This window comes from Microtus ochrogaster, chromosome 16, assembly GCF_000317375.1.
Source record: "Microtus ochrogaster isolate Prairie Vole_2 chromosome 16, MicOch1.0, whole genome shotgun sequence".
Classification (NCBI taxonomy): domain Eukaryota; kingdom Metazoa; phylum Chordata; class Mammalia; order Rodentia; family Cricetidae; genus Microtus; species Microtus ochrogaster.
The window spans coordinates 52,684,377-52,704,122 of NC_022018.1; the positions used below are offsets into that span (position 1 = coordinate 52,684,377).

The following is a 19,746-nucleotide window of genomic DNA, read 5'->3' on the forward strand; positions in this document are numbered from 1 at the left end:
ACACACACTGTATTGGGACACACGCTCTATCAGGACACATGCTGTATCAGGACACACACTGTATCATCAGGACACACGCTCTATCAGGACACACGCTCTATCGGGACACACACTGTATCATCAGGACACACACTCTATCAGGGCATACACTCTATCAGGACCTGTATAAAATCCCTACAGATAGACTATGGTTTGGCTGTGGTTGGGGTGTGTTTCTGGGTTGCATGTGCTGAAATCTACTTGTCATTGTGTGGTACTATTAAGGGTGGAAAGAGCCTGGGGACATGGCTCAGTTGGTAAAGTGCTTGCCTTGTGAGAACCAGGATCTGAGGTTGGTCCCCAGAGTCCAAGTAAAAAAGCTATTGGTGGTGGTGTGGATTTAACCCCAGCATTGAGGAGGCAGAGACAGGTGGATCCCTTGCTCAATATCAGCCAGCCTAGCCTATTCCGCATGGTCCAGGGATGGGGTGGGGGAATGTGTCTCAAAATAACAACAATAATAATAACAAAAATAAATGTAGAGAGCTCCTGAGAAATAACACATGAATTTAACCTCAGGCCTCCATAAGCATGTGCACACATATGTGCACCTGCACATACATACATCCATGTAAATATGCACACAGAGGTGGAAACTCAATCCAACCCTAGTGGCTAGGGGCATGACCTTTGAGAACTGATCATTCTGAAAGCTCATCAGAGTGGAGTCCCCCTCCCCCACCAAATAATCTCAGTAGTTTCTAAGAAGGACAGAGGACAGAATACACACACACACGCACGCACACACGCACGCACACACATACACACGTGCATGTGCACCACACACACACACACCTGATTCCTTCCTCTGCTGGGATGTCCTGGCCACCTCAGACTCTACTAGCAAGAAAGCCACCACCAGAGGCATCCCTATGACTCTGAGCCAGAACCCTGAACTCCACTTCTGAACCCCATTTCTCCCCAGCTTTCCAAGTCTGTTGCGTTGTTACCAATAGATGGCATCAAAGGGGATATCATTCTTTTTGGATGTACTCAGAGGAACAATAAATGCAGAAGAAATAACACAGGCCAAGTTGGACACCTAGGGAAGCTGACACTATTAGGGATTCAGACGTCACATCCAGAGTGTGAGATACCCACTCTCAGTTTAGAGAGAGGAGAGGTAACCTAAGGGCCAGACCTAAGTGATTTGTGTCATGCGGAATCACTGAAGTATAGTGTCGCAGCAGAGATGTGCCCTGGGCCTCTGTTGCTTTCCCCTCCCCTTATGTTTCCTCTACTCCCCCCTCCCCTCCTATCTCTGCACCCTGCCCGATATCAGCAGATGCTATTCTGGAGTCTCCTGCCCAGGGCCAAGTATCTCACGAGTGACCCCAGACAAGATGTTTAGCCTGAAGAAGGAACTGGAGACCTGCCCCTGTACAGGGCAGGCGAGCCCAGCCCTGCTGGTGCTCTGTGAAAGGCTATTTCTGTCCTCCCTGTACTCACATGGAGACATGCCATCCCTGTCCATAAATGCCCCTTTGTGCTAGAAGGTTCTTATCCACTCAGGAGATGCCCAGCAACAGGCCTGCTGGGCCAGGCTCTCTGCCAGCCGACGCCATCTGAGCCAAGGACAGGAAACGTGGTCTTTGGGAAGCCGCCCAGAGGCAGCAGGCTCTGCGGAGCCAGGCAACACCCACAGGCTGGATGTGTAGCACACTCAGGCCTGTTCTGTACCCTTCTGAGTGGCAGGGGTACACCTGGCCTTTCCTCTGGGAGCTCTTTCTTAAGGCCTGAGGCCCCAAAGCCTCTATACTCATGTCTGAGCTTGTCAGCTCCCAAGTCTTTTACTAGCCTTGGGGTGAGGGATAGAAATGAGACAGGGACCACTAAGCTATGAGCATTCAGACTACAGTGAGCAGCCCAGTTGTGATACCAAGGTTATAGGGCAAAGGGCACACTGAAGATCAAGCCCCCTGCCCCTCACCTGACAGTCATGTTCTCAATCCATACAGTATTCTAGGATGGCTCCCCAACCCATGACAAAGCAATCACTGCCTGTTGACTAGACTGTATGTCCCATCAGCCTGAGACTTAACAGCACCCCAGACCTGTCCCGGTTACACCAACTTATATTCAAGGGTGCCAGCCAACCCGTGTAGCTTAGGATGGGAGCCTCTCTTTAGGTTTTCTCCTTCTCAAGTCAAACTCAGTAAGGGAACCAATGACGGCACTTTCATGGCTATTCATCTCAAACAGGCCACACCCATGAATCCTGACTGTCCACCACGGAGGGACACCTGCTTCCTCTAAAGCATCAGACATGGACAGTCTGCTTCATGGAGCACAGCCCTGCCTGCCGTGGTAGACCCTGAGATAGCCCTTCCCCGACTGAGCCCTGGGCCTGCCTCCACTTTGGGACTGCTAAGGCGCTGCACTTGCTCAAAGTGGTTACTCCAACTTGGACTGAGTATGACTGCTGGGCTGGGCCTGTGTGCAGTCCCCACCCCTGGTGGTGGTGGGGTCGCCTGCTTCTGATGTGTGGCTGAGCTTAAAAAACACAGACAAAATCAAAGGCAGGTTAAGAAAGACATGCCCTGCAGGCAAAGGGCTGATGGTGTTCCCATGCACAAGGCACACAGCTGATCTTGTCAGCTGATCTTGTCCTTACCACAGCACAGGGCAGAGGGTGGCAGTAGGTGTCCACAGCCTTGGATCAAAGCCCTGTCTTACTGGGGGCTCCGTGGGAGCACAAACTGGGCACTCTCAGGGCTGAGGTGGGTATCAGGCCATCGGGGGAGGCAGAAAGAACTGTGAGGTGGATCCAAGCAACTGAATATGGCAGGCAGGGGATGCCCAGAATAGACCAAAGAAACTGATCTCAGTCTCAGTATCAAGACTCAGTTTCCCCCTTCTATAGGCACAGCCATCCCAAGCAAAGAACATCGCCTAAATCTGACCTTGTGTCCATCCTAACCCCTCCACGATGAGGCCTGGACCTCTCATCTCTCATTCATTTCTCAGTGGGAAGTAGTTTCCTTTGAACTCTTAGCAGGGAAAGCCAATTATAGTATAGACACTCCGCAGCTGCAGTCAGGCAAGAATGTATCCCTTCATCCTCCTGCATCATCTGTGGAAGGGGTCTCAGTGATACAGGGTTGATGGGAAAATAGGTGTTTTAAGTCCTGAAGGACCTGAGTTTGGGGGAGGACCATGTGCAGAGAGGCAAGCCCAGGTACCCAGGCTTCTCTGGGAATGTTTTTGGGAAAGCCAGCCAAGGGCTTCCTCTTGGTGTCTGACATAGTTCCTGTGAGTCCCTGAGCACTTCGACCATGTTTACTAGTGAGACACTACCTCCTCATGGCCCAGCTGGACCCCCAGCCTGATCAGCTCCCAGGCAGGCTGAGTCCAATGGCTAACGCCCAGCTCAACCTGCATCTTCAGAAGAGAAGCAGGAGGTATGAGAGAGACAGCCTGCCTGCAGAGATTCTTTGCCAAGCCACAGGCCACCTACCCCTGCTACCCTCACTCCCACACTCTGACCAGTGGCTTGGTGACCCGAGCGCAGTCCATGTCAGGGCCAAGAATAAAGAGCCTAGGGGACAGCCCCTGTCATTAGTGGTTTGCTAATCACAGCCTGGGCCAAGGGACACCTGGCACCGTGCCTTGGGGCTGGATGGAGGATGTAGCCAAGCCATGCCCTAGGCAGATACCAGACGGTGGAGAGTCAACATCTGAGCTCTCAGGTGCCTTCCCTTCCAGGCTGTGGCCAGACGCTGGTCAGGATGGGGCACACAACACTTGCACAAACACACAGTTACAGTGTTTTCAGGCCCATACCCAGGTGCAGGGAGGTCCCCAGGGAACAGGTGCATGGCCATCAGGTGACAGCCAGACATTGGGGACTGGACAGGAGCCCAATGGCACTCAGGTTTAAAGGTCTCAAAGGAACAAAAGAAAGAGCAGAACAGAGGCAGGGTGTATTCAGAGGCATGGGAAGGCTTTCCCAGCAAGCCTTCAGAGGGTTTTGACTTGCTGTTTTGTTTTGTTTGCTTTTTTTTTATACAAGATCTCATATATCCCAGACTGGCTTTTATAATCCTCTTGCCTACACCTTTCAGGTACCAGAATTATAGGCATGCACTACTGGTTTAAAATGCTAGGGTTGGCCTGGAGGGATGGCTCAGCCATTAAAGGATATGCTCACAACCAAAAACATAACAATCCTAGGGTCCGAACCTAAGGCCTCATGCATGTATGTTAAGGAAGGACTCTACCATCTCCTGCTAGCTTTTATATTTTAAGACTATAGCTGAGTTCAGCCAATGAGTGTCAAAAGAAGACTAAATTACAGCACCTTCAAAACAAGAAAATGTGTTTCCTACAGTAAGAAGCTAGGAAGGGGAAGCTGGGCAGAACCTGTGCTCCGAGTTTTGAGAACACAGGCGGCTGCCTTTTTTGTTTGCTTGTTTTGGGTTTTGTCTTTTGTTTTCTTTTGTTTTTAGAGACAGGGCTTCTCTGTGTAGCCTTGGCTATCCTGGAACTCACTTTGTAGAACAGGCTGGCCTCAAACTGCCTGATCTGCCTGCCTCTGCCTCCTGAGTGCTGGGATTAAAGTCTGCGCCTCACTGCTTGTAGTGATATTTTGTTTGCACTTTAACAAATAAAGCTTGCCTGAAGATCTGAGTGCAGAGTTAAGCCACTAGAGGCCAGGCAGTGATGGCACACAACTTTAATCCCAGTATTTGGAAGTCACATGCCTTTAATCCCAGCACTAGGGAGGTGGAGACAGGAGTGATGTGACTGGTAAAAGAGATATAAGCTAAAGGCAGTCTGAGGCCTGGTGAGGACTGATGCAGTCTGAGGAAAGGATCACCCTTCGGCCTGAGCATTGGTAGAGGTAAAAGAACTCTCTAGTGGCTGGCTGCTCTGCTTCTCTGATTTTCAGTATTAGCCCCTATATCTGACTCTGGGTTTTTATTATTAATACCAATTAGGATTTGTGCTAGAACCACCAGGCGCTGCTTCTATCTTTGGCTCTGCTATCCAAGGCTCCCATGCCCAAGATAGCCTCAAGGTCCAATGTGGCTGCTATTACAGTCATTTCCCAGACAGCAGGAAGGAAGCTAAACTCACGAGTGTGGGGCTGAGGACTGAACACAGTATTTCATCCAGGTACCTGCGGCACTTGGTAAGAGGGAAGGGCTCAGCTTTCCTGCAAAGGCCTCTATGGCACAGTGCAGTGACTTGTAAGGCCTGTGGGGGACACACCCATCTCCCCCAAAGCTAGCATGGTTAGATCTTGGTGTCTGACCACCCTATTTCCACACGGAAATGTCACCTTACATTTGTTTACTGTGAAAATGCCTGTACCTATCCTCAGCCCTCTAAGGCCTCAGGTGCCAGCAACCTTTATGTTGAGAAGGGATTTATCACCCACCCACCTAGAGCTCACCAGGTAGGCTAGGCTGACAGGCTACCTAGCGAGCCCAGGAATCTGTTCGTCACCACATTTCTGCTGTTGGGATTACACACCTCTAGTGCTAGAATTACAAAGCAACTGTGCTCAGCTTTTTAAATGTGCATTCTGAGCCAGGCAGTGGTGATGCACACCTTTAATCTCAGCACTTGGGAGGCAGAGGCAGGTACTCTACAGAGTTCCAAACCAAAAAAAAGTAGATTCTGGGGGTTGAACTCAGGTTCTCATGTTGGCAAGGGGAGCATTTTACTGACTGAACCATCACCCCAGCCCTGAGGCCCCTTTTTCAGCTAGGAGGATAGAGCTGCTTTCTGGAAGTAGCACCATTGGGAAAGGTGAACAGAAGACCTTCAGATGGCCTCTTCAGAGCTGTTCTGCTTTGTAGACTAGGATGCAACCCCAAATCCCACCGTTCAAAGTGGGGGTGGCTGAACCGGACTCAACACGGACCCTCCTGCTTCTATCATCCCTGAATGACACATGGGAGTCCCCCAGCACTAGGGATGTAGCCTGAGACACTGGCCTTGAGCTACTTGGCAAAGACTCAGTGCCCTTGTGCAAACAAATGCAGACATGCTTCTGTGTGGGGCTTGTGTGTACATAGAGCTCAGCCACACTATCTAGGGTCCCTTTCCTGTTCAGATTCTCTCCTGAGGACACTCGCAATGGTCACTTCCAGAGGGACCATCAGCTCAGGGCCAGCATCTAGGAGATGGCTCCTTTCTCTCAGGCCACTGTTCTTATCCACTCAGCCTTCCCAGCAGACCTGGAAAGCAGATGGGGAGCAGGGACACAGCGGGTGCTGTCCCTTTAAGACACATCCTGGGTCAGATCCAGCAGAGGAAAGTATGGTAAACATCCCTGAGCCCAGAGGGGAAGGCAACACGTCCTAGGCAAGAAAGGATCACACAGCAGACCTGGGAATCCCTCTGTGGACTTACTTAGAAGGGCAGCCAGCTAACAAAGCTCTACACGTCTTAGCCTTTTCTCTGTCCCACTGACGAATGGGGGGGGAGAAGAAGCACTGCCCGAGGCTGTGGGTGGAACACTGAGTGATTGCACAGAGTGTGAATGAATGCTGGATTGCTCCATCATAGGCCTCCTGTATTCCTCTGAAAGACTAGGGACACTCAGCTGGAGTTGCCCAGGGGCTCTAAGGACAGAACAGGTTCCAGTGGTGCCTGGGGCACTTGCCTGCCTGCCTGCCACCAGCAGCCTGACAGACACATACCCCGCCCCACCCTGCCTCCTGGAGCCCTACTAGGGTAGGAAGCGGCTGGTCCCACACATGGACTAGAGATGGCTGCTCATAGCCGGTGTCCACAGCATAGATTTGGCTTTCCAGCAGGGCTGGCAATATAGTTCAATGGCAGAGTACTTGCCTAACACGCGCAAGGCTGCAGGTTTGATCCAGTGTGTGCTATAGGTAGTGTAAGATTCCCTTGCCTCCCAGGGTAGGTGCCTGTAGTATGAATTCTAATTGGTCTTAATAATAAAAACCCAGAGTCAGATATTAGGAGGTGAAAGTGGAAAGATCAGAGAAGCAGAGTAGCCAGTCACTAGTTCTTACCTCTACGAAATCCTCAGAAGGGGGGGGAGGGGCAAGATCCTGTCTCTACAAATCCTCAGACTGAATGCGTTGAACTCCTGTCTCCTCCCACCTTATATTCCTCTCTCCACCCAGCCATATCTCTTCCTGTTTCTACCTCTCTAGTGCTGGGATTAAATGTGTATGACTCCCAAGTACTGGGTGGGATTAAAAGTGTAATCCCCCACTACCTGACCCTGTTTCCCTTTTAGACTAGATCAATTTCACGTAGTCCAGGGTGGCCTTGAACTCAGAGATCTGTCTGCTTCTGTCTCCTGAGTGCTGGGATTAAAGGCACGTGCCATCACTGCCCAGCTTCTATAATTAATTAGTGGCTAGCTCTGCCCTCTAATCTTCAGGCAAGCTTTATAGCGCAAATAAAATACAACCACAGGCACCTGTGGTGTTACCCTCCAGGACTCCCAAATGGGCAAAGCCCTGAGGAGGGAACATTTGGGAGAGCCAGAAGCCAAGCAATCAGTCTCAGTCATGGAACCAGAGAGTGCCACGTTAGAATTTGGCCCCTTGCTGCCCTGAGTCTCTGCCCTCAGCCCCCTGTGACCTCAGGTGACACAGAGGTGCACAGCAGGGCCTGAAGCTGCTGGTTAGTGGAAAATCCCATTTTTAAACACTTTAGGCTGATTCGATTCGCACTTTCTGTGCCTTTGGCTTCCCTTCTAAAACTAACCTGAGAGCTGAGCATTCAGGAGCAGCCACTGGTCTCCAATGCCCTTGGGAAGACCACCTGTCCTATTAGGAAATATTCGCTAAGGAGGGGGACTGGGCAGACAGGCCATTTGTGCCTCCAGGAGCTCCAAGTATGGCCTACTGGCCTGAGAGCTCTTGACTGAACCTTTCCCAGGTGTGGAGGAGTTGTGCCTACTTCCCAGGGCTGTTCTTGTGTGAGGGCAGACACACATGTGTGAAGAGGCCAGGAGACAAGCTTGGGTGTCTGTCATTCCTTAGGCCCTGTGCACTTTTGTTAGAGATAGGGTCTCTCATTGGCCTGGAAATCCATCAAGAAGGTTAGGTTAGCTAGCCATGAGCTCCTGGGATACACATGTTTCTCTGCTCCTATCTTGCCATCACTAGAATTACAAGCACACACCAAAGTGCCAGGTGCTTTAGGTGGATTCTGGAGATCAAAATCAGGTCCTCACACCCAAAGTAATCACCCCCCGAACTGAGTTGTCTCTGCATCCTTGTATGCATGTATGTATAAAGTTGCGCTGGGCATGGTGGCTCATTCCTTTAAGGCCAGCACTCAGGAGACAGGTGGATCTCTATGAGTTTGATGCCAACCTGATGTACATAGTTAAGTTCCAGGATTGACAGAGCTACATAGTGAGTAAGTAAATAGTTAAATAATTGCTATTTGTTAAATAAATAAATAAATAAATAAATAAATCGCACATCAATGCATGTCTAAAAAATGGTGTTGGACCCCATGGAGTTGGAATTGTAGGTGCTTGTGAGCCATCTGATGTGGTGCTGGAAGCCACACTCGTCCTCCACAAGAACAACAAGGGTTCTTAACTGCCGAGCCATAGATCTAGCTCCTCACCCCTTAGTCCTGTTCTTAAGAAGTAATGGCGCCAGCTTCACAAAGCGCTGTCCTCTGTATCTCTTACTTGGTGTCTGACTGTCCACCTACTCCTTAGGGTAGGTTTCCACTGCGCCTGCAACAGGACCTGGCATACTGGCAACCTCGGACACCATTTCTTTCTTTCTTCTTCTTAAATAATTTATATTTTATTTCATGTGGATGGGTGTTTTGCCTGCATGTATGTCTGTGCATCACATGTGTGCCAGAAGAGAGTGTTGGATCCCTTGGAACAGGAGCTAGAAATGGCTGTGGGTGCTGGGCATCAAACTCTGGTCCTCTGGAAGAGCAGTCAGTGTGCTTAACTACTGAGCCATCTCTTCAGCACAAACACCATTTCTTTTTATATTTTATTTTTTCTTTTTCAGTTTTTCGAGACAGGGTTTCTCTATGTAGCCCTGGCTGTCCTGGAACTCTGTAGACCAGGCTGGTCTCAAACTCAACAGTGATCTGCCTGCCCCCCCCCCCCCCTGCACTCACCACCACGGGCCAGGCACCTTTCTAATCCTCATCTTCCTTCTGGTGGTGGTGGTTGGTGTGGCGGCGGTGGTGGTGGTGGTAGTGTGTGTGTTGTGGGTGGGGGTAGGACGCCAACAATGACAAACAGGATTACTTGGCCTTGAGCAAACGCCAGCCTTACACTACAACACAAGCTGGAAAGAAGTTGCATAGAGAGAGGATGAGCCTCTCGTACACAGAATGCCAGTTCTGGGCCCAACTAATCTTCCTAATCAGTCCACGGTCTGCTGACTCCTTCTAGGATGCTAGGGAAGGGAGGTATCAGCAAACACCAGGAGAGAACGCAAAGTGGGGACTGAGAGCGAGGTCAAAGTCAGGAGGAAGAAGAAACAGCAGCAGGCCAATCCCCTAAATTCCCTCACCGGGTGGTTCCTTGGAAGACAACGTTCTCTCACCTCCATGTTCTACCTGGCTTCTAGGCTAGGGGAACTCTCAGGACATGCTACTGGGACACAAGGATCCACTGAGCCAAAGCCTGCAGAAGTCAAACAGCTCCTTCTACCCTTGGAGTACACAGTGCCAGGTCCAAGCAGGACCATGATGCCAGCTCCCCCACACACTAACGCTGGTACATTACCGGTCCTCTCTGCTTCCCTCTGGCTTCTAGAATGCGCAGGAGACCCTCATTCATATCTCCATGTTCCGGGCAAAAAAGCTGAGGTCCCTAAAGTGGAAAGCCACGTGCTAAGGTGTCCCAGAATGACTGTTGACACCCTTTTCCTAGGTTGAGTACTTAGCAAAATACTGGGACTTTACAGCCTTAGGGTGCGCCCTGCCCAGGGGAAAACCTCACCAGGGGGCAGCAACGGGCACACCCTTGGCCTCACTTTTTAAAGATTAAGTGCTCACATTCAAAGCTCGGAGAGGGGCCCGCTTGATCAGCTACGTTGAGACGGGGTTCCTGGGGACTCTCCGATGACATCGCGAGGACAGGCGCCGGGCTACCTGCCCCAGTCATCCATGAGGAGCCTGAGAATCGGGGCCATCAAAACGCGAGCTAGGTTATCCTGGACCAACGCGATTCCAGCATCCGGCCTCTAGGCCTGGGCCCGCCCCGAGTGGAGGCGGAGTCTGGGGGCGGCCGCGCGCGGGGGGGCGTGTCGGGACCGGCCGGGGGCGGACGCACAACCGTAGCCCGCGGCAGAGGCGCGGGCGCGCTTAGGCCGAGTGCTAGGCGGCCCGGGTGGCCGCACCATGGAGCCGGGCACCGAGGAGTACGAGCTCAACGGCGACCTGCGCCCGGGCTCCCCCGGCTCCCCCGACGCCTCGGTAAGACCCCAGCACCCCCTGCCCCGGCCGCTGTGTGACCTTGGCTGGCGCCGCCCTCTCTGGGCCCGGCTCAGCAGCGGGCACCTGTGGGTGACGGGCCCGGTGCGCGCGGCGTCCGCACTGCTGGGTGGTGGTGGTGGCCGCTGCCCCCGGGCAAAGTCGTGCTTAATCTGACCGGAGCACAAGTGGTGGGGTCTGAGGCCAGCACAGCAGGTGGGCAGAGGCGCCAGGAGGTCTAGCGTGCTGCGGTTGCCGTGCGGCGCCGGGCCGTGCCGCGCTGTGCAGAGCCCCACGTCTGACTGGCCACACTCCTCGGGTGGAGGAGGCTGGCATCCCGCTCTCCCGGACTTTCCTTTACTCCCACACCGCCTTCCAACTTCCAGTGCCTGGGAGCTGTCTCCTCCTGCGTGCCCTGGGGTGGGCGGGAGAAGGAGTCACCGCCTCCTGGTTGGAAGCCAGCATCAGGCAGACAGCTACGTCACCACGGGGTGACCACACGGTTGCATGCAGCAGTGGTAGGGGAAACCCGAGGCTGTGCCCTGCTGCGGTCACCTGCCTATGAAAAACAGAACGTCACCCTCTCAGCCTTCAGGGTGTCCACTCTAGGACTGAAAGGACCTGCCCAGAGTTTGCCCTGCCGAGGCTACAGCGGTGGTCTGATGCCCCATGTTGAGGGAATCGTCCTTCCTCACCCCTCACCTCATAGTCTACCTCCAGGGCAGAACCTGAGCATGCCAGGGCCCAGCCTTCACTAGTACCACCCCGCATGGCCCTCTGGCCCTCTGTGACTTGTTGACTTTGGACATTTCTTCTTTTTCCGACACCCCACCCCGGGGTGGGGGTGGGAAATTGCACCAGGCTGGGATTTTCCACAATTCCCCGTGGGGTAAAATAGACTGGAACAGGGGACCTTCTGCCCCGGTTCAGGCCCATACTGTGTGAACAGGGTTGTTCAGGGAGGAGGGACCAGAGGAGCAAGAGGTGGAAGCCTGGCCGTCTGTCCCTGGACTAGAAGAGCCTTGAGACTCGTTCAGGTGTGACAGCTGAGACTTGCGAGCACTCTGGGAGCAGTGGACAAGGGACATCCTGGCTGTTCTGGAGAGGGTCAGATCTCTCTGGGCCTTTTTTTTAACATCATCTAACTGGAAGAACCAATGATATCCCTCTGCCTTTAAGGCCAGGGGATGCAGATCAGGAGCGGGTGGACAGGTGGTTTAGAAGCTGGTCTGAAGGGAACCCTGCCTGTCCCAGCCCCGGGCCTTGCCTTGCTGTGCCTTCCCTTCGGTGTTATGTCTGTTGAACTCTGCAGACAGCTGGATGAGGTGTGCCTCCTAAGGGAAGTCTGGGCTTATACACAGGAGAGATGGGTTAGGTGCTTGGGAGTCCTTGTCTTGGCTCTGGGAAAGAGGTAGAGATAGAGATAGATAGATAGATAGATAGATAGATAGATAGATAGATAGATAGATAGATAGATAGATAGATAGATAGATAGATAGATAGACAGACCCATCCCCCACTGCTTCATTGAAGAGCACAGGTAGGGGAATAAAACTACTGCCTGACAGGGGGTTGGTGGGGAGCAAAGGCCAGAGAAGGCTCTTGTGTGACGGAGTCGCCTGCAATGGCTTGCTGGAGGGACACAGATTTGACCCTCTGGTTGAGTGGAAGAGCACCCAGGAAGAGTCTTGAGTCTGGATTACTGAGAACATACAGGGCTGGGTTTGGGGGGCGGGGGTTGTTTAGGGTCATTGGGGACAGGATGCTTCCCTGATGTGTGGCCAGCCTTAAAGGCTGCCCCACTCAATGCCTTGTCCCCCTTCCCAACCTCAGGACCCTACCTCCAAATATCTGGCGTGTCAGCACTCTGTGCCTCAGTTTATCATCTATGAAATGCCGTGGTAGCAGGGTTTCTGCTAAGTAAGAACTGTATGGCTGATGCAGAGGAAATGCTTGCAACAGAGTACAGCGCACAGTGGTGTTAGCTACGGAGGCATTCTCATGGTGACACCCACAGAGGCTTGGGGAGGACAGTGCTGTCCTTAGGGTGGAACCTCAAGGGAAACTCAGTTTTGCCTTTGGAAAAAGGAGCGCCCTAACCTCCCAGGTGGCAGAGGCTCCGCAGAGCTGCCCTGGTGGGTCCTCTGAAGTACAGCACTTGGCAAGCACTGCCCATGCCCCTCCAGATGCTAGGTGCCCCAGAGCCAGGCGCCTAAAGGCCTCATTCATGTCCAGACCGAGGCAGTTGTTGTGAGTTAGCTCACTATTACCTGGCAGCTGTGGAACAGTAAACACAGTTCAGTGCGGAAACACCATGCCCATGTGATGATGCTGGGCGTAGCTTCGTGTTAGACCCTGAGGGGGGGGTGACTGAGTGGAGCTGGGCCGTAGCCCTGCGGTGCCCACCCTGCTCTCTTGCCCCTCACTGAACCCAGGCTGAGGTATCAATGACCATATCTTAGGTCTCCAGGCCATGTCATTGTACTATGCACACGCCCATTCCCTCTGCCTGGCCTCAGCTGCCAGAAGTTTTCTGTTTCCCTTATTTCTGCTTGCCTGGCAGATCCTAGGACAGTCAGATCTTAGCCAAGTTCTAAAGGCCACCCTAGTGGGCCTCAGGGTAACTCCTGGTCAGTTCTGAGGCACAGGAAGTGAGTCGGCTGTGGGGACCCTGCCTCCTATCCTTCCTGCTCCTTCACTGGAGTTTCCTGACTAGAATGCATATATGGAACCAGGAAACACTTAGACTCCCTGGGCAAGGGCAGTGCAGCCTGGGGCACCGAAGTCTGGGCTTTAGATTCGTACAGGGACAGGTGGCTTCCTGCTGGATCTGGCCTAGGAGTGGGTCTGCAGCTCCTGCCCCTGTGCCACAGTAACCTCCACCATCTGCTGGTGTGTAACAGGGTCTCTGAGCAGTCCAGGGTGGGGTCATCAAGGATCTATCTAGACTTAGACCTCTGGGTCACCTAGGACATTTTGGCCTCATGGAGGGCCTGTGTAGCCTGGCCTTTCTTCTCCTTGTTTCTCTTTTTGTTCATATGCTGGTATTGCTCCTTGACTGCAGTCAAGTCTGTCACCGGGAGAGCCAGGCACTGAGTACGGGTACATCCTGGCCCTGCCATTTGATGCAGCGTGCCCCAGCAGGTCATGAACCTCTGAAATCATAGTATAAAATCCCCTGGATTTTCACATCTGTTTTACTGATAAACAATCACCCTGCCGGCCATTGATGTGGCAAGATTGGGAAGGGCAGGATGTGTATATAAGGACAACACCCTGCTTTAAGGATCAAGCTGATGGGCACAGATCCCCATCTAAGCTTTGGCGGGGGTGGGGGTCCATAGCACTCATTGTACCATGACTAAACCAGCCCTTAGGTGCCCACTCCCCTCCCACCTCATCCATGAGACAGGCCCTGTCAAGTGCAGCTCCCTGTATATGCTGACTACTGCACAATGTTCCTTCTGGTGTTTAGAGGAAAACAGCCTACTTGATGTCAGTTCCCAGCTGCCTCTGAGGCTTCAGGGAACTCCTGCCAGCCCTGGGACATATTAACCAGTATATTTTCTCCCTCATCTGCCCAGGTCACTGGCACAGGCATGGCAGGGTTTTGTAGCATGCTCGGGCAACTAGTTAGGCCCGCAGGGCTCCCTGATCTGTGGTTGGGTGGTCCAGCCACCCTTGGATCCATCCTATTGTATATCCTGGGAGAGGCCATCAGCACGACTCAGGATCAGACCCCAGATTGGGCCCCTTCCCAGCTTCATGAAGCCCCGAGGCCTCAGAGGGTGGACACCAATGGTATGTGTGCAGGCGCAGCCCTATCCTGGCTTTGAATGTGGATCTTCCACTCCCTGGAGGGATCCTACAGAGCCCCCAGAGACTCCCATCTCCTGATGCCCAGAGAAGAGTGGTGCGTCCCAGTACTCAGTGGCAGATGGGTTTCCCAGAGGGCATCCCCAGATGAGAAGGTAGGGAGACCTACAGTATGTGGGGGGGCACAGAGCCAGGCTGTGGGAGGTGGAGTTTAACACCATGCAAAGGCCTGCTTTGCCTTCGGGCCTGTGCCTCAGCCTGAGGCCCTTATCATCTTACAGGGTGAGAGGGAAGCAGATGACTGATGGATCATAGCCTCTGTCAGTCCCAGGGGCTGTGAGCCATCCCAGGCTATTAGGTCCACAAGCCCCGTGGCGTATGTGAGACACAGACAGGTCAGGACTGGCTGTCCTGAACTAGACACAGGGCCCCTTGAGAACTGTCCTCTTAGAGTCTCAGCTGCCAGGGCTCTGAGCCCCAAAGTTTAGATTGTAGCCTGGCCCCCAACTGCTATGTAGCTTTGGAAAGAAACTTCCAGTGCAGAGCCTCAGTTTACCCCTTGAGTGAGAACAGCAGAGACATAGGAATTTGTGACTAAGAGTCCTGAGAGCAGAGGGGGAGGTTAGGGACATGAAACAGCTCCTTCATGTATCTGTTCCTTGTGATGATGTGATCACCAAGTATTTAAATGGTTCAGAATCAAAAGGAATTCTTCCTGCCGCCCAGCAGCCTGCAAGCTTAGCCTACGGCTGTTATTGCATCATTCATCCATTCTCTGGAGTTGGAATTCTCTGCTCTGCCAGCTAAGCTATCAAAAGTTCCACTTTCTGTGTTTATGTATGTATGCATACATGTGTAGGCACATTTATCTGTGTGTTTATGTGAAGATACGTATATGTATGTGTTATGTGATACATGGGCTTGCGCATACACGCACACACAGTACTCGAGCACATATGCATACCTATGTATGTCCATGCATTTGTAAACTTCTACAATACATACAACTGCATATGCATGTAAAATTATACACACATACCTATATACATACTCACACACGAGGAATGTGCCCTTGAGTAAGAACTGTTACCAAAAGGAGCTTGCTATTTGAAGGGCAGCTTACTTTGAAAGCAGGGGTTGGGATGTTCCAGCCCAGGTTCAGGCAGCAGAGCCCACCTGTTCCTCCCACCACCCACACTGCCTTCCTTCTTGAATGCATGACTTCAGAAAAAATTTCAGGCACGCACACTGTCCAAGTAGAGGCATCTGCTTTGGGCTTCCCAGCCTGCAAGAAAATAGTCACCTGAGTGCAGTGAGCGCCTTCCCCACAGCACCGCCTCCATGCCCTGTATCTTTCATGAGTCTAGAAACAGGATCTTTCAGGGTGGCCCCAGGTGGCTGACTGCCAACAGCGGGTCCTGACTACCTCTTTCAGCTCCATGCCCATCCCTGGAGGCTATGATGCGGCCTTGAAGGCTCAGGGGCACCAGCAGACAAAAGGCTGAGCCTAGGTCTGGTGGGACTTTCCTGGGTAGCTGAGAAGGGGCCCAGGGCAGCTTGAGAGAGCTGACTGGCTCAGTGGAAAGAGAAAACTAGCCACTTAAAGGTGCCTTAGAATGCAGCAAGCCAGCCAGAGAGGTGACCTGTTGGTACAGGAGAGGGACAGGTCCTATCAGGGAGATCGGGGAGGTATACTGGAATCAGGGACCTCCAGAGAGAACCTCAGAGCATGGGAGTATCTGGAAGGGGAAGCCCTGTGGGTAGAGAGAGACTACAGGGTCCTTTGTGACAAGCAATGAAAGAGAGGTGGGAGGTGACCTGGGAAGTGGCCTCTGGGGAGGAACAGGGACTGACTGAGATTAGCCATAAGAGTAGAGAGAAGGCCACCAAGGGTTGCCCACCCTGAAAGGAGCTCAGAACTCTATCCCTGCCATTACTCTGAAAATTCAGGAGACAGACATCCTGTTCTACTGCATGCAGGTTGGTGGGGCATCTGTTGAATACCTGCTGTATGCTCTTGGTGCCACATGTCCATGAGTAGCTTTAGCTAAACTGGGTGGCGAGACCGTTCTGTAGGGTGATGCTGAAGCTGGGGTATTGTCTGTATGTGAAGCTGCACTGAGGGTAGTGAGGCTGGGCCTGGGAGGTGAGCCAAGGCAGGGTTGACCAGACCTTTGAACTCAGCCCAGGAAAGATTAGTTCAAGCCCGGGCCAGCATGTAGGAGCCTGTCTACTCCCACCTCGTGTCTCTTCCTGATACCAGTCAGGAACGTAGATTCTGAGGAAGGGGAGGCCCAGGGTTCCCAGGGAAGGAGGACTACCTGCTCTTGAACAGGATAGAGAGGGCCATGGTATTTCTCAGCTGGAGGCCAGTGTGTGCTGAGGATGGTGTTCTGGCTTCCTTCTCTCCAGAACATTACTCCAGGGAATTTCCTTAGAGTAGTGAGCATTTGCCAAGGTTGGGGCATCAGAAGCCCTACCTGCAGGGGCCTTGGTAATTCCCCACAGCACCAGGAAGACCCAGATCCCCAAGTTGACCCTGCCTGCTGACCGCCTTGCTCCCCACAGCCACCCCGCTGGGGTTGGAGGAACCGGCCCATCAATGTAAACCATTATGCCAACAAGAAGAGTGCTGCGGAGAGCATGCTAGACATCGCACTGCTCATGGCCAACGCATCGCAGCTGAAAGCCGTGGTGGAGCAGGGCCATGACTTTGCCTTCTTCGTGCCCCTCGTGGTCCTCATCTCCGTCTCCCTCGTGCTGCAGATCGGAGTGGGCGTATTGCTCATCTTCTTGGGTAGGGTCCATGGCTATTTGCACAGCCCCAGGGATGGGCGGGGAGATGCATAGGGGTAGGTGGGGGGTAGTGGTTTCTCCTCGGATACTTGGCTCTCAGGTAGCCAGGTTTTTGGTCCAGGCTGTGGCTTCTCCCCTCTGACCCTGTCCTTTGAAAGCAGAGTAAACTTTAGGGTCCTTGGGGTCTGGAAGATGGTATAGTGCAGGGAAGGGGGAATGGGTTCCCTGCCATGATAGCTTCTGTCAGCTAGTCCTCCCTGCCCAGACCAGCTCAGGCCTGACTTTGCTGTCTGTGTCCAGTAACAAAGAGTTCCACAGGAGACAAAGAGACCCTTACCTAGGAAGCAGGGATGAGACTTTGGGTCAAGATGTGATAAGGTGACTCTGGTTTGGGAGGTGAAGAGGAGATGCTGGGGCATGAGGTAAAGAGGGGATGCTGGAGATAAGATGATTCTGGGCCCACAAAGTGACTTTGGACCTAGACCACTGTCTCCATGGACAGGATGCCCAAGTAAAAACCCAAAGTGTAGAGTGAAACCACTAGTTCCCAAACTTAATCACTGAATGTGCCCTCAGCAGGCAACCCACTTTCGTTGGTAGGCGCAGATGGAGAGCAGATAGGAAAGTGCCTGGGGTTGCCAGGGTTAGAGCGGATGTCATCAGGAACAAATAGGGCTCCAGATTTGCTTTCTGACAGTGTGACCTTGGGCTAATGAGGGGACCTTCCGGGACTTCATGGTCCATACCCGTGCAATGGGTATAATAGCACAGCCTAGGTTAGATTGGAGGCTCCATAAACTAAGGCTCTTGAGTTCAGCATTTTTGCCTTTGAAGCAAAACCTGGCCTGGTGGCATTCAGAAGTGTCATTAGCTTAGCACATAACCTGCAGGGCTTCTTTTCCTCATGGAGAAAGTGGGGAATATAGAAGGTAAGGACATCCATGCCTAATTTTAGCAAAGCAGGCAATTTTTGAATGGGGAACAAAACACTAAATATGGCCAAGAGCCCTACACCGTCCACTCAACACACTCCCGAGACACTTTGATCCGGTCCAGGCTTCCCTGGCCAGCATCTACTCCCTCTCGCCCACAGTCAAGTATGACCTTAACAACCCAGCCAAGCACGCCAAGCTGGACTTCCTTAACAACCTGGCCACGGGACTGGTATTCATCATCGTGGTGGTCAACATCTTCATTACGGCCTTTGGGGTCCAGAAGCCTGTAATGGACGTGGCACCCCGGCAGTAGGGCACCCAGGTGAGTTGCTACCTGTTACTACCACCACCATGGGAGACTTGCAGGGTATGGTGGGTTCTAGGCTGCCTGTCCCCTCATGTGGCATGGCCAGGCCGCTTACTAATCTTCTGAATGTAGTCCTTAATGCTTCCTGAGTATGTAGGTCATCTGGCCAGGAAGCTGGTACCAGGGCCTGTGGAAACTGGCCCCAGTCCTCCTGGCTCTGGAGATACTCTTCATAGTTATCTCCAGAGGTTTCAAATATTTGGTGACAGCATGATCTGCTGCTGCTGACAGCTGGAGTAGTGGCTTCTGCTAGATGGGTGGCCGTGGTCACCATGATAGGCCAGTCTTTCAGTCCCGACAGAGACCCAGGAATATTGTATTCACCGTGAAAGGGCTGCAGCATCTTGCCCGTGGTGGATAGATCCTTACACCCAAGACCAAGTAGCCCTGATGCCCACAAGCTGGTCACTGGCATGGACTAGGCAACCCGTCCAGCCTGGGGCACTTAGTTAGCCCTTGCAGCACTCACGCCTCTTTTCGTCTTTCCAGAGTCCTTAAAGTGATCTGACCCACAGCCCAGCTGTCCAGAGCCCTGCAGCTGCCGTGCCCTCTAGGCATCTCCCCTCTTGTGTGCAGCACTCCCTTAAACCACCAGAGCCCAAGCTGGCCACCGCTGGACCATGGCCAGGGATGGACTTCCATCCAACTGTGACTTCTGTGTGGGCAGCCACCCAAGGCATGTGGGATCTGGATGCACGGCCATGAAGACTAGAACTGGACAGCCCCACGGAAACTCATGCCCGGAGAATGGTCGCTGCCCACCCAAGGACATGCAGCAAGTCCACGATTGGGCTTAATGAGGGGCCAGCAGTGGCCTCTGTCTCAGGACATTCCAGAAGGACCAGGATATGCCCCTCCCTCTGCTGATGCATCACTGTCCCTATTTCCCATGGAGCCTGCACAGGTCACCCTGGAGACTGCTGCCTCTGCTGTTTCCTAACCCCCGGACCTTGGACAGCCAACGGTATCATCAGCTCCAGAACTGGCCAGTGGTTCTAGCCTCAGTGCCTGGGCTTGGCTGCCAATCATTAAGAGGCAGCCATGCCAATGGGGGCTACAGGTCATGCTGGCACCGTCTGCCAGCAGTGACCTGGGAAGAACCCTAGCCCTCTACTCAGGGGTTTAGGCCCCACTTTTCTAATCAGGAACGACAATAAAGCTTATATGCGTCCCTGCTGGGTTCCATGTGCCACCCTCCCCTCCTGGGGCACCACCCTCTACTCCCAGACAGCCCCTCCCTGCAGGGGCATCAGCACATTCTAGCCAAGGTCTTTATCCTCTTTGGGATACCTGATTGAACTCTCAGCCTTTCCTCTTTCTAGGGTAGGTTTTGAGGCAGAAGTTGGGATCTGAGGCTCAACAGCCTTTCTGTACAGAGCAGTTTCAAGAGAGGCT

General features: G+C 52.8%; 1 protein-coding gene across 1 annotated transcript; it reads left to right on the forward strand.

Moving 5' to 3' along the window:
- The first annotated feature begins 10,266 nt into the window (after positions 1-10,266).
- Positions 10,267-19,522, forward strand: Ninj1 (ninjurin 1). Its single transcript, XM_005355160.2, has 4 exons — positions 10,267-10,440; positions 16,822-17,050; positions 18,143-18,306; positions 18,841-19,522. Exons 1-3 carry the CDS (start codon positions 10,366-10,368, stop codon positions 18,295-18,297), a joined length of 459 nt encoding a protein of 152 aa, XP_005355217.1. The 5' UTR covers positions 10,267-10,365; the 3' UTR covers positions 18,298-18,306; positions 18,841-19,522.
- Positions 19,523-19,746: the final 224 nt, after the last annotated feature.